General features: G+C 50.9%; 1 protein-coding gene across 1 annotated transcript in view; it reads right to left on the reverse strand.

The window, feature by feature from the left end:
* Window positions 1-3075: 3075 nt before the first annotated feature.
* Window positions 3076-19489, reverse strand: part of LOC130854340 (serine/arginine repetitive matrix protein 3-like) — a 31914-nt gene continuing 15500 nt past the window's right edge. Inside the window, exons 3-4 of the mRNA XM_057737032.1 lie at window positions 4734-4828; window positions 3076-4438 (exon numbers count right to left, since the gene is read on the reverse strand). Of these exons, the coding sequence (XP_057593015.1) occupies window positions 4184-4438; window positions 4734-4828 (350 nt within the window). The 3' untranslated portion in view covers window positions 3076-4183. The remainder of the gene's footprint in view (window positions 4439-4733; window positions 4829-19489) is intronic.

Raw genomic sequence — 19489 nt, forward strand, 5'->3', positions numbered from 1 at the left:
GACGACGGATCCCATGTCCGCTGGGCTGTACTGGTGATCGATAGAGCCCTCCTGGGGCCGTTTAACCACCCCCCACCCCCACCCCCGACACACACACACACCTGCTGCTATTATGGTGCGGCCAGGAGAGAGAGGGAAGGGGGAGAAGGGGGCCAAGGCACACCAGACGGGCGTCTCCAATCCTGCCCCTTCTCCAAGGGCCTTGGCTGCAGGAGGCTGCCCCTCCAGGCCACAGCACAAAAGGAAGGTAAGGAGGGTTCTCTAAGGCCTCAAAAAGCTGCACCCCAGAAAGAGCTGGTGCTTCCTGAGCAATAACACAGGTTGGGGGCATGCAGGCTCTCATCCAGCCTATGTCACACGGGCCCCAAGGTGGGCGGCGTGCAGGGTGGCCCCTTACCCTGAGGTCATCAGTAATGTTCAGAATGAAGCAACGGTGGGGGGCTCGTAAAGGGCTGGGACTGAATGACAGGAAAGCAGCAGCAAACACTCAGAGCTGGACAGCAGTTCTGATACCCGAAAGAGGCAGCAATGCCCAGAGATGGACATCCCACCACCACGAAGGGCCACCAAAGGGAACACAAAACAGGACAACACAGCCTCACGCATACAGACACCCGAGCAAAAGGAGGCCCAGACACAGCCATAGCGGGAGAGCTTAAACCTCTCCCTGGATAACGGACAGCTCCCCCGGCCCCCATCCCGAGCAGCGCTGGCCTGCAGGTAGCACACTGCCAGCCCTCCATGTCTGCCCTGACCTCAGCCGCCAGCCGCTTCCTGACCATCAGGCCCGGGGTTTAAACAGCACACACGTGCGCTCCTCGAGACCTCAACTGTTTCCCTGATCCCCAGAGCTGCTGGTTCACTCTCCACGGGAGTTTTCTCAGAAAACTGGGAGACGTTTTCTACACATTCAGAGCAAGCCGTCCTCTGCCGCGGCACCTTGAGTCTCTCTGGTGCCCCGGGGGACAGAGTTCCTGCTCCACTGCACACCACGCGTCACCCCTGACAGCGGCACGAGTAACAACCCGGGTGGCAGCACAGGCCGAGCCAGGGCAGTGGGGCAGGTGCAGGAGGCAGGGAGGCAGGGCGTCCACACGGACGGCGCCCTCAGGGGGAGGCTGCCACACAGGCAGGCACTGACTCTGTGCGTCCAGCAGCTGGTCAGCCACCCGTGGGTTGGGAAGGGATTGCGTTTTGGACACAAGTTTAGGAGAAATCACCACACAACAGGAATTCCACTTTCCTGCCCAGCGTGTTACGGGCATGATGAATGGCAGAGATGACAGGTAAGGGCTCAAGCAGGCGAGGAAGCGTGAGGGGGGAGGGCGCTGGCGGCCTGTGGAGACCAGCGGTGGGGGATGGGCTCAGGAGGGACGGCAGGTGCAGGTGTGCTCGGTACAGGGATGCGGGGTGGCAGCCTGAGGAGAGGTCACGTGCTGCTCCGTTTGTGTTTCAGCTGTGAGGACTAACAGCCCGCGTGGCCTGGGAAGCAAAGCTGGAGCAGGGGAGCACCAGGGCTGGGGTGCACAGAGGGAACCGACTTGGGGTCAGGGGCCTCGCTCCAGCTGAAAAACTCCACAACACTTGTTCCTGAGAGGCGTGCGCTGCAGCTCTGCCAGACAGGCTCTTGCTGGCATCACAGTCCTGGCCCCAGCACGGGGATGCCCTAGGGCAGGCCCTACCCCAGGGGACCTTCGCCGCACTCGCCAGTGACCTCTCTTCCCACCAAGACTCTGGACATCCTCACACGAGCAGCCTGTCTCCTTCGAATGTGGGTCCAGAAAGCAAGAACTGGGGCAGAATGGGTCCCATTCTGGGACCATCTTCCCTGCTGCGAGAGCTTTTTCCTGGCTCCCATTTCTTCTTTTTCCTGAAAAAGCACAGGTGGGAGCTAAGTTTTTGAAAATGTACGCATCTGAAAATGCCTTTATCCCACCTGGACAGAAGATGGGCTACGTGGCCAGGTCGCAGCTTACTGTCAGGTTTGGAGGTGCCTCTGAGGCCCCCTGCTCCTGCCAGCCCGACCGCCCTCACGCCTCCTCGGGGTCCCTCCGCCCCTCGCCCTCCTGGTCCTGTGGTGCTGAAGCTCCTGCGCCAGCTGGAGCGGCCTCTGCTGGTCTCTTTATTTCCCACTTTCCCGTGTCTGCCTTTCTGTCCTTCTTCTCTTCTGGATGACCACATTCACTGCATTCCCTGAACCTTCCACTCTGCCTCCCATCCCCCCTGCACAGCTGCCTGCTCTCTGAGAGGTACGGCCTCTCACCTCAGAGACGCTGACGACGCTTCCCCAATTCCCGTCGGAAGCTCAGCTCCAATCTGGGCCTGGTCAGGGCGGTGCGCTGACCCACTGGATGGGGCCCAGTGCGGGCCTCTCTGGCTCTCCCTGGATGGCTGGGAGCCCCCCCACCCCGAGTGCTACAACAAAAGCTGGTGCAGAGGAAGAGGGAAAGGCCTGGCCACCGACGTCCTGGGCACGTACCTGTATCCACACCATTGCCAGAGCCCCCACTCCCGTGGCCTCTGTCTCCTCTGCCAGGAGGAAAGATTTCACGTGCCTCCTGGGACAGGGAGGGGCAGCGGCCACTCCAGACAGTGAGGCAGAGGGTGCAGGCACACACCTGCTTCTTAAGCAGCCCCGGGAGAACCTCCGTGGCCCCACGGCTTCCTCCCGAGTCTGCCCGAAACGCCACTAGCATTTGGAATGTTCCCCTCAAGTCTTAGGATTCCTTTTTTTCAACCTCCTTTCTCCTTCAATAACCAAAGGCAGGTGTGAAGATGTCAGCACGACAGCTCTCAGCTGCCTCTGTCGTCCGCCTCTCTGCCCACCCTGTGTTTCCATGGTGCACTCACCCCTTGGGGCTCACCTGCACCCCGCAGCTCCCAGACCACAGAGAGGCTGCCACTTGACGTCGAACCTCCTTCAGAGTCTGTCCCCATCCATCTGCCCCAGCAAGCACACAGCTCTGCACACACCAACCGCCACGTGCCCCTCTGTGACGTGGGCAGGCACCAAGCATGTGAACCCCTGCTGCCCAGGGAAGGTCAGTGATTTGTACCCACCCTTTCCTGTCCAAGCGCAGGTCCCAAACTCAAGGAAGGGTGGGAGCCCCCAGGAGCCTACCCAGCCAGTGGCACGGTCTTAAGCACAACCCTGCCCCCTTCCCCAAGCCTCCCAGAGATGCTCGGCTCTGCCCAGCTGAGCTCGTGCTGAATCTTGACCTGTGGTGACCAAGAGGACAGCACCACGTGGGTGGCAAGAGAGCTCCTTGCGAGGCTCTGCAAGGCCCCCTGCCCGAGGCGGGGCTGCCAGGATCAGGCAGACACGGGACAGGAGAGTCTGGCCAGCTATAAAAGAAGGGTTTATTCTGGATGACGTGATAGCTGCCAGGGTTCAGCTGTCAGGAGTGTGTGCTCATAGAATAATTCAAAATTTGAAGCATTTAAGTTGTATTAGTTGTAAAAGTCACAAGTGCAACATGGGCTGGACAGACCCACTGTGGTCACCGCCCTTCACCACTGGGCACCGAGGCGCCAGCTCCCACTCTGGCCCACACACAAAGAGCAGTGGTTCCACACTGTGAAGACCCGTCGGGGGCACGCCCAGCACAGGGACCAACAGCCCAGATCTTAGGGCGCGTTTTCTCTGCTTGTTCTACACGACGGCCACAAGCAGCACTGCTCTGCCCGTGGTCTCCCCAGGACGAGGCTTGGAGCTGAGCGTCTCAGGCAGGACGTTGTCGTGACACAGCCAGAGCAGGTGGAGGCTCGGGCTCCTGCCAGGGACTGCCGTGCACCAGCACAAATCCCGTGCCCAAGCCCCTGCACTGGGGCAGACAGGGCTCCAGACAGGGGCTGCAACGCCCACAGCAAAGGCCTCGAGGAGAGAGCGAGAGAGTGGGCAGCTGGGGGACCTGCACAGAGGCTGCGGGGCTGTGGCACAGCAACAGGCCCATCGGTGCTCCACACCATCCGTCACGTGGTCTTCTGTGCCTCCACGGGCACTACTTCAGGGGCGCCACAGATGACAAGACCTGAGTGGTCACATGCACCACTCTGGTGCCCACCCACCACTCCCCATCCAACGACGGAAGAGCATTCAGCAGGCAGAGCTCATGCTGAGGACAATCAGAAACCTAAATTTAGAAAAAAGGTTTAAAGAAATCTATTTGGAAGCAAGGAAATGCTACACAGCAGCCGGGACCCAAGGGGCCCCGGATGACCCTGGGGGAGGGGGCCTACTCAGTGGGGGGGTGGGGGGGGCCAGGGCGGGGTAGGGTGCTGAGCCTGGGCATCTGGCTGAGGCGGCGGGCAGGCCGGCAGCAGTCTGGGGGTCCGTCTGGGCAGGGCCCACAGCGTCACTGGGACTTCTGCAGCAAGGCATTAACTTCAAATATCCGTGACCAATGGATTCATGAAAACAGACGACAAGACCACAGCACTGGAATCAAAAGAAAGGGCTCATGTGCAAAACACAAAGGCTGACACTGAGAACTCCACCGTCGGGTCCAAGGGCAGATGGGCACCGCAGACGCAGTACAGGGGGCTGGGAGAAGAGCCAGTGGACGGTCCAGCCGCAACTACAGAGAGGAAAAGGGCGGGGAAACCAGAGAGACAGACACACGGAAACCACGAGAAGGTGCACCACGTGCATTGCCATGGCTCCGACGAGGAGTGGACAAGTGGGCGGAAGCTGTATGAGAAGAGATGACAGCCAAGGGCGTCCCCACACTGACCGAAGACGTCAGGTGACCGCCGTGGGCAGCGCCGCGGGCACCAAGGCTGTCCTGCTCCACGTGCTGCCGCTTCCTTCGCCGCCCTCTCCCGTCTCCTGTTAACGAGGCGGCCAGTTACCCGAGGAAGGTGCCACGTGCCGCAGCCTCTCCCAGAACCCGCCCGCCCCACTGCCATCTGCCCAGCCCACTGGCGCTGCCCCCCTTCCCACCTCACTCCCGCCTCACTTGGTACCCACGGCGCACCCTGGGTCCCCCTCCTTCACCTCACCTGACACCTGGTTCCTCTCCCAAAGTCTAAAGTTCCTTTCTTCACCCCATGACTACCAACCCAACCCCAAACCTCCAACACACCAGCAAATCTGAGCAGAGAATCAGCTGTGATATTGGGAAAGGGGTGGGAACGTGCAAAGGAGACAAGGGAGAAACTGGCAGTCGGGTCACCGGGGCGGTTCCGCTGTTCCCGCCTCTGGGGTGAGGGAGGAGCACAGGAAGGCACCAATCCCGGCCCCTAACACTGCGCACGTCGCCCTTGACGCAGGTGCTGGTGCAGGTGCCTGAAGGCTCCTGGAGGGCAGGGGCGGCAACCGCACCGGAGAGCCTGTGGACTCGCTGCCGTGGAGACATGCGGGTGCTCAGCCTTGCCCGGGTCCCGGCGTGAGGCACACAGAGGGCACCCGCTGGCTCACATGTTCGGAGGCGCGCTCCACCGAGGGGCACTGCTGTTGCCAGGGGCCACCTTTGGCCGCACACGGTAAAGAGCATCTCAGTCGCTTCCAGGACAGAGAGGACGGGGCACGTCAGTGGACGGAGCACCACGCTGGAGGTCACCTTCCATCGGAATTGTGAACTTACTGCTCCCCAGACCTCGAGACTGCAGAGTTGCTACTGAGAAGTTCAAGCCATTCGGATGCTAGATTCTCTGTCTCTTTCTCCCTGAAAGCCCTGCATGCCTTCCATGTGTCCCAAGAGCTGCAGCGTGTAGAGGTGACGGGCTCTGCCAGCCTGTCATCTCCTATCCTGCCTCTGGAACTTTTTTTTTTACCAGGTAAAGGCCTCCCAGACCTCAGTGCTCCTCTCTGTTCTCCCACCCAAATCTGTGTTCTGCTTCCTCTGGCACCCCTGCTGCTGCTGCGGAGTTTCTCTTCTGAACCCTAGAGAGTATAATCACTTCAGGCAAACATGTTTATCATTTGTTAACCATTCCATTTTGCATCCCGTGCTTTCTTCGGTGAAGATTTTCTGTTTCTCTGCAAACAGTATCCCACCCTGCTCTGGAAGACCACCCTGTGGGAGGCCACCACCTCAGGCGGCTCCCACTGTCCTCCAGGTGCTGTGACCACCGAGCAGCGGCTGTCGGGACCTGCCAGCACCCTGGAAGAGCTCTTACTTCTGGTTATTTTAAACACTGTCTTGGTCTTTGGTGCTCTGGAGCTTTGGTGTGACATTTCTCAACACAGACATTATTTATCCTGTTTGAAATAAACGATTTTCCATCATCATATCTGTCATTAGTTCCAGCAAACAGCTCTTCCAACATTGCCTCTTCTATTTTCCCTTTGGGGCTGGAATCAAATGCATCTGAAACTCTTGCATTATGTCCTCCACACCTCAATCACTTTCTCTGTCACACTTTCCACCTTGTTAACTCTTTGCTGTTTTTATTAAACTCCTTTCAACTCGTTCACAAAGCCTCTCTTCAACTGCTTATTATCTACTATTTGGCCAGTTGGTCAGTTTCTAAATCCTGACTGTTATTCATTTCTGGAGACTCCATTTGGTCTCTCGGCTCTTCCTGGGCCTTCCTATCAGCCTCTGGTTTTCTGCTCAGCATTGCGGTTCTCTGCTTGGCTTCCTTAAGGTCCCTGGTGCCTCTAAATTTTGAGCCTTTTGAGGATTCTGTGGTACAAACAGGATTAGTCCTCAGCTCTCCACATTGTCAGCACAGAAACTGGCACTCTCAGATCTGCTAAATCAACGACGACGTATTCATCTACGTCCCGGCTTCTGAAACTGTACTACTGTCTCCCTCTCACTTGACTCAGCCTTGTGAGTCTGACTTTTTTAAACATCACTTTCCTCTTCATTTAGCAGGTGTTTGGGAGAGAGCGAAATTGTATGCATGTTTTCAATCTGTCATCCTTACCTGAAAACCAACATGCTTTCCTTAAAAAATTATCTTCAGCATGAAAAACTGGAGTTGGATTCCAGAAATTTTTAAAATTAATTTAAATTTCATTTCCACCATACAAATTACTTTAAAATACAGAAGAAATAACTTCTTAACCTCACCGGTGATAATAACCGCACCACAAGTAAAGGCGCACCTCGTGGCAGTCACCCCGGTTAACATTTCTTGGTAGAATATTTTTTGGTTTTTTGATAGTTTAAAAGTTCATAGAGGACCTCCCTGGGGGCGCAGTGGTTAAGAATCCGCCTGCCAACGCAGGAGACACGGGTTTGAGCCCTGGTCTGGGAAGATCCCACACGCTGTGGAGCAGCTAAGCCCGTGCAGAACTACTGAGCCCACATGCCATAACTACTGAAGCCCAAACACCTGGAGCCCGTGCTCCACAACAAGAAAAGCCACTGCAATGAGAAGCCTGCGCACTGCAACAAAGAGCAGCCCCTACTTGCCACATCTAAAGAAAGCCCACGTGCAGCAACAAAGACCCGAAGCAGTCAAAAAAAAAAAAAAAAAGTTCATAGAGTATATATATAATGCATATGTATATGTATAACTGAATCATTTGGCTGTATGGCAGAAATTAACACATTGTGAATCTATTATACGTCAATAAAAAATGTTTCAGTTCATAAATCATATAATTATTCTAACATGTATTTCAGTTAATGGTTATTAAAGGGGTATTTGTACTTACGTCAAAAAACTAAATCAACAATTTCCTCAAAACAACATGCAGGGAAAAAGGCTCAGGTTGGATTTGAAATTCAATTGGGAGAAGCATGCTGCGCAGGTCTGAAAATATACACTACTGATACGTGTATAAAACAGACCACTGAGGAGACCTGCACTACAGCACAGGGAGCTCGACTCAAGGCTCTGTGGTGACCTACATGGGAGAAAAATCTAAGGAAGAGGGGTTACATGTAGACGCGAGGCTGTTTCACTCTGCTGTACAGTAGAAACTAACACAACACGATAAAGCAACTACACTCCAATAAAAAATTTTTTAAAAAAGTGTCAGCAGGACACACGCTGCTGAGTCACCAGGATGCACAGAGGCTCTAGGTGTTACCATAGGAAAAGCAATAGCAGATACTTCGCCTCACTTGTCTGGAAATCAGGAAACCGTGTTTTACATTCTAACATGATATTTCTTATATGAAGGTCTTTTACCAGGGTTTGGAAGATGTTTTAGGAAATTGATACTTAATGAGTTAATAATATTTTCCATTTAATATGATGAAAAATAGACTGTTTTCATGAAGAACGTTTGATTTTCAGGATGGGTTACCAATGTTCAGTGAGAAATATGTGAATACCTGCTCTGTACAGAATATATTACAAGTGTTATTCAGAAAATACTGAAAACTGTTTCTGGCACAAGGCACATGAAGGGCTCTATGCCCTGTCAGAGGCTCCCCAATGCCAAGGGTTTGCTAAACTCAGACAAGTTCAAACACGCTGCAGCCAGCTTGTGTTTTCGCCTGTGACCGGCTCAGTCCCACACAGAGGGTGAGTACGAGAAGGCAGCTTTCACGGCAAACAGAGAAAGCAACATGTCAACACAGACCTAGGAACAACAACAAACGCTGAAGTCCTGCAGGAAAAACCAGTGTCTTCCCGACAAACACCTGCTGGAGCAGATAAACATCCCACAGAACAGTATTAAAATTTAGCCAAACTTTCCAGTTCACTGTCACTCGCAGAATCTCCAAGGAGATGCTGTGCTACTTCAACAGGCCTCAGGGCGGAGGCACGAGTGCTATGAGATCACATTCATCTCTACTGGCATTATTCTATTTTTTCTTTCTTACTTACAATAGTAAAACATTCTGTTAAGCACAAAAATTCAAAACACGACTTTTAAATAAACTATTATTTAATGTAAAAAGTTAGACATGTGGGTTTTGGAGACACCCTTCCTCACCAGCTGGGACGCCAGCCACCCGAGGGTACAGGCACCTTGCTGACCTCTAGGTGGGGGTCAGTATCTCTGGGGTCTCCTTCAGAGCCAGCTCTCATAGGTGAGAGGGCACTGTGTCTGATCCCAGCCGAAGGATCGCAGGTGGAAAGGCCGCGCCAGGTTCCAGCTCTCGGGCCCCTTAGTGCCGAGCACCGGTCCCCGGGCCCTGGAGGCAGCAGAAAGGAGGTAGGGGAGGGAACTGCTGGATGAAGAGGAAAATGATGACGGAGCAGCTCTTGGTGGAGATGCCTTAGCAGCAGCAGCTATGATCTGTCAGGCGGGAACAAGGTGACGCACAGGTCAGAGCTGTGAGCAGGGATACGGGCTGATAAGCGGCTTGGGGACGAGACTCGAACCACTGGGTCCCAGGCCTCACCAGAGGCACCCTCGGGGAAGAACCACCCCCTGGCATCTGCATGCCAGCTCAGCCCGCCCGGCCTGCCCAGCACTCATGCAGGAGCCACCACCCCGCCGGCAGAGACCCCCACCTGGCCCCCAACCTGCGGCACCTCTGCCACCCGCCCGTTGGTGCCCGACCCACACCACTCCTCCAAAAGCCAGCTCAGGGAAATGAACCAAGCTCCTGGTGCCCGCCCAGGAGGAGGCTGGCTGTGCCCAGGGTGGGCCTGCAGCAGGTGGGGCAACGGCACACACCCTGGTCTTCACCGTGACTCCTGCTGCCCTCAACGCCCTCGCCCCTGCAGTGTGTTTTCCACACCGACACGCAACTCTCCATACCGCAGACGCTGTCTGGGTGTTCCGCCCCACGTCAGACACCAGCCACAAGTCCAGGTCCTCACCTGTGCTTCTGACCCACTGGCTGTAAAGCAGAGGCTCCCACCACCCTCTCCCTGGATGCCATTAATTTGCAAGAGCAGTTCACAAAACTCAGGAAACCGGTTTCCTCACTCGATTACAAGCTTGTTACAGAGGCTATTAAAGGGTGTGAATCAACGGCCAGGTGAAGAGACGCATGGCGTGAGATCTGGAAGGCCTGGCACAGGAGCCACCATCCCTGTGGAGCACGGAGGGCACCCCCCCCCCCCCAGCACACAGGTGCACCCAGGTTCCGCAGCCCAGGAGCTCTCCAAACCCATCCTCTGGGGTTTTATGGAGGTTTTACTACATAGACATGACTGATTAAACCATCGGCAGCTGGCGACTGATTTTTCCAGCCCTGGAGCCTGGCCATGGGTGAAAGTTCCAACCCTCAAGTCACCTGGTGGGTTCCCCTGGCCACCAGTCCCATCTCTGAGAGGCTTCCTAAAAGTCACCCCATTAATAGAAGACACCCATTTCACCTGGATGACAAAAGACCAAACGTTATAATAAAAGATTCTTCCATTGCTCCTGTGCTTTAGGAAAGGTTTGGGAACCACAGTATCACCCCCTGGGTCCCTCGGCACATTCACCCACAAACTCAACCCCCCAGGCCTGGAGTGGCAGGTGGACGCTGTCTCCAGCTGCTCCATCCATGCTCACTGTCAGGGCAGCAGCAGGGAAGCATCGAGGGCCACCTCCCCAGGCAGCTCCCGCCAGCCGCTGGCTTCTCCTCCCATGTGTTACACCTCTTCCCTCGCTGCCTCCTGCATCACCTCCACCCCTCCAGCCACCACCTTCCTCTGGCCCCCAGGCATCCCCACGTTTGCCAGGACCCTGGTCTTCACCTCCTCACTTCCCAAGGTCCCTCAAGCCTGGACCGTGACTCCCACTCCACTCCACCAGGCAGCATGACTTCTAAGCCACAGACTCAGTGTTGATATTACTGAACAACCAGGACCTCTGAGATGCATGCTCAAAGCACACGGGATGGAAGAAAAAACTGGTCAAATAGACTTTATTGAAATTCAAAACTATGCTTTAAAAGATACCATTAAGAGAGTGAAGAGACAAGCCACAGACAGGAAGAAAATATCTTCAAATCACATATCTGATAAAGAGCTTTTATCCACAACATATGAAAAACTCAATGGCAAGAAGAAAAAAAAAACACACCCAATTAAAAATGGGGCAAAGAATCTGAGTAGATATTTCTTCAAAGAAGACATACAGGGCTTCCCTAGTAGCACAGTGGTTAAGAATCCACCTGCCAATGCAGGGGTCACGGGTTCGAGCTCTAGTCTGGGAAGATCCCACATGCCATGGAGTAACTAAGCCTGTGCGCCACCACTACTGAGCCTATACTCCTCAACTACTGAAGCCTGCGCACCTAGAGCCTGTGCACCGCAACAAAGAGTAGCCCCTGCTCACTGCAACTAGAGAAGCCTGTGTGCAGCAACAAAGACTGAACGCAGCCAATAAATAAGTAAATAAATAAAAAAAGACATACAAATAGCCAAAAAGCACATGAAAAGATGTTCACCATCACTGGTCATCAGGGAAATGCAAATTATACCACAGGGAGATGCCACTTCACACCCAGCAGGGTGTCTAGAGACAACAGGGTGGAGACAAGCCTTAGCCAGGACGTGGAGGAACAGGGTCACTGATCCACTGCTGCTGGGAAAGCGACACGACGCAGCCACTTTGGGAAATGATTTGGCAGTTTCTTAAAAAGTTAAAACATAAGTTTCCATGTGACCCAGCAATCCCCACCCACCGCTCCCAGAGTCCACCCAAGAGAAGTGGAAACAGGCGTTCCCGCGAAGACCTGCAGGAGCGCTCAGAGCCGCACCACTCCGAAAGCCCCTCAGTCACCCACGCCCCAGAGAACGGACACCGCAGTCGTGGAAATCCACATGACAGATGCTCCAGCAGTCATGGAGCTCTTCAGCAGAAGTCACACCCAAGACCACACGGGGTGGGACGTGCGCATACAAAACGTCCATAAGAAGAAGGTCTGCAGAGACGGGGCTGAGCTGTGGCCTGCCTGGGAGCGGCAACGGACATCCTCCAAACCTGGACACAGTGAAGGCTGCACAACTCCACACCTTTACCAAAACCGCTGAATTGTGTACTTGAGACAGGTAAATTCTGAGCTATGTAAACTATGCCTCGATAAAGCCCTCGAAAACACTGCAAACAAGCACGCGCCATGCCAGCTCTCGCCTGCAGGGCACCCTCCGCCCGCGTCACACTGCTGAGGAGGCGCCCGCTCCGCCAAGCTCCCCTGACCCCACCTGGCTTTTCTCTGAGCTCCCGGCATCTCCACCCCAGGCCCCAAACCCAAACCCAGCACCTCCACCCTAACCCTGCCCCTCCCTAGTCCAGAACAAACCTGAGATGGACTAGCCCCTCCTCACAACTCAACCCCATGTCATCAGACTCTGTCCCTCAGGGTCCTGTCATACTGCCATGTCCAGCCCAGGACCCGACACGGGTACTGGGCACCCACGTCCTCTAGGCCTCCCCCTCCAAGGGCCTAACCCACAAGGACGCAGAGGCGGCATCTAACTGGCCCAGCTCTGCGTGGCGCAGACCACGTCAGCACAACCGCAGGGCGGCAGAGGCCTGTGCTGCGATGGGAGGATCCGCGAGATGACATACACACTGGGTAGGTGCCCCCCGGGAACTGCGGACTACCACATCCCTTGGCCTTGAGGAGGCATCCACGGGTCACGGAAAAGTCAGCCCTGTGGTCAGAAGACGTGGGCTGGAAACCCACCCCTGTCAGGCACACTTCCGCTGCTCCGACCCTGTGCTGCGCCCACACTGCGAGGGGAGTGGTTCTGCCCCTCGCCTGCACCCAGGCTTGGGAGCCCTCAGGGCCTTTGCACATGCTGTCCCTCCCCCCAGAGCACTGTCCCCCCTCCTCGGAGAGCCCCACCCTGCACTCAGGCGCTTGGACTTCCTGTGAGTCGCAGTCCCTGCAGACGTGCATCTCCAGGACCAGATGTGTCCAGAAAACCCCAGTGCCCCGGGCCAGGATGCGGCTTTTCACCTGTCTCCCTCTCCACGGAGCACTGTTAGGACGCGTGTTCTGATCCTTCCTTCACTGCAAGAGTTATGCATCAGTACGCGAAGGGGAGGGAAGAAGTCTGCCCATGTGTTAAACCCCCAAAACTGCCACCTGTCCTCATTTTCATGGTTGCAGACCCCCAGGGATGTTGTCCCCACCCGGTGCCCCTGTGCACCTGGGTCCCTGCTCACTATCCCAGATGCTGGCCCTCAGCAACCTACAGTCTCCCACCCACTGGCCATGGCTGCCTGTGCACCACGGATCCAAAAACGGACTCTGGGGGCTTCCTAGGTGGCGCAGTGGTTGAGAATCCGCCTGCCAATGCAGGGGACGTGGGTTCGATCCCTGCTCCAGGAAGATCCCACATGCCACGGAGCAACAAGGCCCGTGTGCCACTACTATAAAACAAAACCAAAAAAAACAAAAAAAACCCCACAAAAACGGACTCTGGTTATTCCTCAGAAAACAAAACAGCAACCTGAAAGCAACTTTTTAAAAATAGTTATTTGATTAATGTTTTGTATTTTGATATTTATTTAGTTAGTTTTGGTTGCGTTGGGTCTTTGTTGAGGTGTCTGGGCTTCCCATTGCGGTGGCTTTTCTTGTTGCGAGCACGGGCTCTAGGCGTGCAGACTCAGTAGTTGTGGCACATGGGCTTAGTTGCTCCACGGCATGTGGGATCTTCTGGGACCAGGGATCGAACCTGTGTCCCCTGCATTGGCAGTAGGATCTTTAACCACTGCACCACCAGGGAAGTCCCTGAAAGCAACTTTCAACTGTGTCAGGTTAGCAAATTTGGTGAATGAGGAAAAGAATAAATACCTACTCAAAGAATATGAAATGTTAACTGAACTAGAGAGCAGGACTGAAATTCATGCAGAACGCACGAGAAACCAGGAGGGAAGCACCGTGCCAGGGAGACGTATCGGAGCTGCTGTATGTCCAAGAGGACCCTGGGAGAAGACAGAGGTGGAGCACTGCTGGCCAGTGATTTCCAGAGCAAAAGTACACCCATGCACCAGGGAGAGTAAATAAAAACAAATCCACAGCCAGACTCACTGCCGTAAAGGACTAAATATCCTAAAAGCCACCACAGAGGAAAGCAAGACTGGTGGTCTGAAAGTGTGCCAGCAGGTTCTTGACCCCAGGCCTTCAAAATGGCAGCGTCTAATCCACCTTCCCTGACCACGGCCAGTCTTCCCAATTCCCCTCCAGTGGGTGCGACGGGGAAGAGGCGACCCTGTGACCACTGAGGCCAGGCTGCAAAAGGCGCTGCAGCCCCACTGCACGTTCCTGGCATATGTGCTTTGGCCACCAAGGTGTCCAGCTAGCAAGGTGCCATGCTGGGGAGGCCACAGAGAGGTGGCAGCCCCAGCTGCTCCTCCAGCCCTGGTTCAGGATGCAACTGAGGGAGCCTGGAGATGATCCAGCCCTAGCGCATCTGAATGGAGTCACACAAGACCCCTTGCTGAGTGTCTCCTGAATTTCTAACCCACACAAACCATGAGAGGTGATAATACACAATTGTTTTAGGCCCCTAAGCTGCGGGGTGATTTGTTAAAGAGTAGAAGTAACCAGAGGAATCATTTACAAAGAAACACCAAAGTTGTATGCATTTTGGCATTCACAGACTCGCAGTGTAAAAACCAGTGAAGGGTTCATTTAGGACAGAAAACAGCCTAGAGGGAAACAATGCCAAGCCAAGAAAATACAGGATACTGGTAAATTCAATTACTGACTGTTTAAACAGCTTTTTTACACTAAATGATGGAACAAGTTTCACTCAACAACAGTAGTAAAGACCACCTAGGAGGGACAGCGAGCGGCTGGCCACCGTGGCGGAAAAGCAAATGCAGAACACGAACACGAAGAGCAGTTCTCAGTCCGGTGCGCATTTAAAATCACTCGGTTTTTAGAAAGTAGTGGGGGGGGCGGCAGGTAGGAGCCAGTGTATCTTTAAAGTTCTCAAAGTGATTTTCGCGTGCAGCCAGAGCTGAAAATCACTAAGAGAGAAAACAGTAATTAAGGCAGGAAGTATTAATAGGGAATCCCAGAAACTAGAAATAGTGAGTTATACACACACGCCTGGCACCTAATGCACAGTAAAGAGGTGCTGAGACAATGAGAAGGAAGCCTGCGCCCCAGAGGCACATTCTCTCGACCCCGGTGCTGCGTCCTTGCCTGCTCGGAGACTCTCCTCACCTGAAATCACCAGTGTTGATCATCAGAGACTGAGGACGCTGATGCTTAACCTCCACACCCTCACCTGGACTGCAACAAAGACTTCCCACGCCGAAAACTGACTCAAAAAGCCTACGCAACAGCCTTCTGCTGGATGGAGCCAGAGCTCCGGTTATGACTGGGACTGGGCATGTCCTCCTGCTGCTGAAACTAGCAACTGTGCAAAGTATGTGAAAGCACTCTTTTCAGATGCTGGACAACAGGCAGCACGGGCTGTGGTCCCTAAGAAAGGAGGTGAGCCCTGCATGCCCCCAGCTTCTGCCTGGAGTCACTTTCCAGACCACGGGGCAAGGATGGGCATCCCAAGTGGGCAACTCACTGAGGAAACACTGGAAGTGACTGACTGCACCTCAAATGCTGTGAGAAGAAGAGGGAGAAGTGAATCTGATGACAGCAGAAGAAGCTATCTAAACTGAGGCACAGAGAAAATGAACAGGGCTCAGAGACCTATAGGTCTCAAGCACCCTAACATGCATATGATTGGAAACCCCCCCCAATAAAAGGGAGAAGTGATACAAATAGTTAAAAAGATAATGTTAAAAGTTTTTCCAAATTTCATGAAAACTAAAATCTATAGATGCAAAAAACTCAGTGATTACCAAGTAGGAAAAAAAACCCCAAACCAAAAAGTTATCAGCCTAGAATTCCATGACCAGTTAAAATAGTCTTCAAAATGAAGAGAAAATATCTTTTTTCTGAGAAACAAAAATAAAAGAATTAGTTGTCAGCAGACTTAATACTAAAAGTATTAAAGCAATTTTTTCAGGCAGAAAGAAAATGATACTGGATAGGAACTTGAATACACAAAATATAAAAGAGTATCAGATATGGCAAATAAGAAAGAAAATAAACTTTTTTCCTCATTATGAGATAACTGCATATAGAAGAAGAAGGAGGAGGAAGAGGAGGGGGAAGGAGGAGGAGGGGGGGGGGAGGAGGAGATGGAAGAGGAAGAAGAGGAAGGTGGCACCAGGAATTTAGAACAGATGTAGAAGTCAAGTACATGACATAACCGCGCAGACTGGAGGGAAGAAAGGAAGGCACTCCACTGAAGGTTCTCTCATTGTACGTGAAGTGGTACATTCTCATCTTGTGAACCCTAGAACAACCACTAAAACTGTAACAATTAGGTATAGCAAATAAACCAACAATGGAGATAAGAGTATACTAAAACCTACATAATTAATCTGAAAGGATAAAGGAAGACTGGGGGAAAAAAACCAGGTGGGACAAACAAAAAGCAAACCATACCGATAATTACATTAAGTGCTAATGGTTTTAAGACTCCAATTAAAAGGCAAGAGATTCTCAGAATGGATAAAAAAGCAAGACTCAGGACATGCTACTAAAGGAAGCTATTGTAAATGTAATGATATAGATGGGTGAAAAGTGAAAGGATGTAAAAGATACACCATGCAAACACTCATCATAAGAAAGCTGGAAGCCTATGTACTGTCACATAAAGCGGAGTTCTGGAAAAGAAGTATTACCAGGAATTGAAGAGGGTCAATTCATTAAGAAAATGCAATAATCCTCAACGTGTAAGCATCTAAAAACAGAGCTTCAAAATACATGAGCCAAAAAAGTACAGAGCTGAAAGGAGTAAAAGAAATTCAAAACTTAGTCTACGTATACATATATGACTGGAACTCGATCAACGTGCTTAAACTAACAGACATTAATAAAACACTATAACCAATGGCAGCTGAATACACATTCTTTTCCACTACACTGGGACATTCACCAAGAAAGACTACATCCTGCACCACAGAAGACATCTCAATATGTTTAAAAGTAATGAAATCGCACTATGTTCTCTGAAGACAATAGAATTAAATTACAAACCAATAATACAGTTGGAGTATCTCCAAATATCTAAAAATAAACAACATACGTCTATATAACACATGGGCCAAAAAGAAAAGAAAAAGGAAATTAGAATATATATGGAAGGAAAGTGAAAATATAACAAATCAAAATTTGCTGAATGCAGTTAAAGTAGTGCTTAGAGGAAGATGTACAGCATTAGATGCTTACAGAAAAAAACAAAATTAAACTAAAATCATTATCACAGCTTCCACCTTAAAAGCTAGCAAAAAGAAGCGAATAGCAAAAAAGTAAGCCACACTCAAAGTACGCAGACGAAATTAAAGAGCAGAAATTAATGAGACAGAAAACAAAAGAGAGGAAATCAATTAAATCCAAACCTAGTTCTTTGTAAAGATCAAGGAAATGGATAAACTTCTAGCAATACTGATCAGAAAAAAAGGAGAGGACACAAACTAACAAAATATCAGGAATGAAAAAAGGGGACATCACTACAGATCCTACAGACATTAAAAGGATAATAATGGAATATTATGAGCAACTTTATGCAATTAGGGTTAAGAAGTTAGTTGAAATGGACAAATTCCTTGAACAACACAAACTACCAAAGATCACTCATGAAGAAAGAAGTAGCTGGAATAGCACTCCTATCTATTAAAGAAATTGAATTTATAGCTTAAAACCTTCCCACAAAGAAAACTCCAGGCCAAGATGGTTTCACAACATCTAAGAAAAATAACATTTCTATACAAATTCCTCCATTTCTACTTTCTAGAAGCAGTTCTCAACCCATTTAATGAAGCCAATATTACACTGATATCAAAATCAGACAAAGACATTCCCCAAATCTACAGATCAGGACTTCCCTGGTGGTGCAGTGGTTAAGAATCCACCTGCCAATGCAGGGGACACAGGTTCGATCCCTGGTCCCGGAAGAGCCCATATGCCGTGCAGCAACTAAGCCCATGCGCCACAACTATTGAGCCTTAACTCTAGAGCTCTTGAGCCACAATTACTGAAGCCCGAGTGTCCTAGAGCCCACACGCCACAACTACTGAGGCTGCACGCCTAGAGCCCATCCTTGCAACAAGAAAAGCCACCGCAATGAAGAGTAGCCCTGGCTCTCCACAACTAGAGAAAGTCCATGCACAGCAACAAAGACCCAACGCAGCCAAAAATAAATTTAAAATTAAAAAAAAAGATTCACCACAATCTGAATCACAAAAAGAAAAATCTACAGACCAACAGCCCTCATGACCATAGATTTAAAAATTCTTAAAATTTAAAAAAATTTTAGCAAATTGAATCCTGCTATAAAGGATAGCACACTATACCCAAGTGGGGTTTATCCCAGGATTGCAAGGTTGCTTTAACATTCAAAAATGGTACAAATCAACCGGTTTGCAAGGCGGAGATAGAGACACAGATGTAGAGAACGAAGATATGGACACCAAGTGGGGAAAGCGGGGAGGGTTGGGGGTGGAATGAATTGGGAGATTGGGATACCAAATTGTATGCTCTAAATATATGCAGTTTATTGTATGTTAACTGTATCTCAATAAAAGTTCTAAAAACAAAAACAAAAACAAAATTAATCAGTGTAATTAACCATATTAAATAAGAAAAAACTATATGACCATTACAATAGAGGCAAAAAAAGCATTTAACAAAATCCACCATTCATTCTTAATAAAAACTCAAAGCAAAGTAAGAACAGAATAAAACTTCCTCAACCTGATACAGGGTATATATACAAAACCTACAGCTATATATATAATACTAAATAGTAAAAGACTGAATGCTTTCCCTCTATGATCAATAACAAGGAAAGGACACCCACTCGCACCACTTGTGTATGATATTTTATTGGAGGGCCTAGGCAGTGCAGAAGGCAAGGAAAAGAAATAAAAGGCATTAAGATTTGAAAGGAAGAAATAAAACTATTTTTATTCACAGGCAAAAATGATTGGATATACAAAAAACCTCAAATATTAATGTTTAATATTGGGTAATTTTTTTTTTTTTTTTTGCCACTAATTCCTTGACCAGGGATGGAACCTGGGCCCCTGCAGTGGAAGCACAGAGTCTGGACCACTGGATCGCCAGGCAAGTCCCAAATAAGGCGTAAATTTTAATATTTAGTCCGTATCAGGGATAAATTCGGCAAAATGTGTACACCAAGTACTACAAAGTACAGATGAAAGACGTTTTCCAAGGTCTACACTGACGGAGCAGTGTATCAGGCTCACGGACTGCAGGATCAATAGAGTCACATTCCCACTTGTCGTTCTCTCCAGTCCCTCGCACTCCCCACGAGTGCTCCGTAGTATGCTTCCTGCAAATCTCCATCCTCGAGTCCGCTTCCCAGGGAATCCAACGTGAAGCGTGATTAATACTCCATACATTCGTAAAGGAGGGAAGGGAGGCAAAAGTGCAGCTATCTAGATAACTAGCGACATGCTGGTCTGGAGGATTCAAGTGCGATGAGCACTAGGAGAGTAACACAGCGAAGGCCGGAGGGACAACCACATGGCTCCCTGTGTGGGCTGCGGAGCTGCTCGTCTGATGGACGCTTTCTTTACACAACACGTAAAATCATACAAATGGTCAGTTTTTGACAGCTTTTACCTACAAAAACTGCA

This window comes from Hippopotamus amphibius, chromosome 5, assembly GCF_030028045.1.
Source record: "Hippopotamus amphibius kiboko isolate mHipAmp2 chromosome 5, mHipAmp2.hap2, whole genome shotgun sequence".
In the NCBI taxonomy this organism is placed as follows: domain Eukaryota; kingdom Metazoa; phylum Chordata; class Mammalia; order Artiodactyla; family Hippopotamidae; genus Hippopotamus; species Hippopotamus amphibius.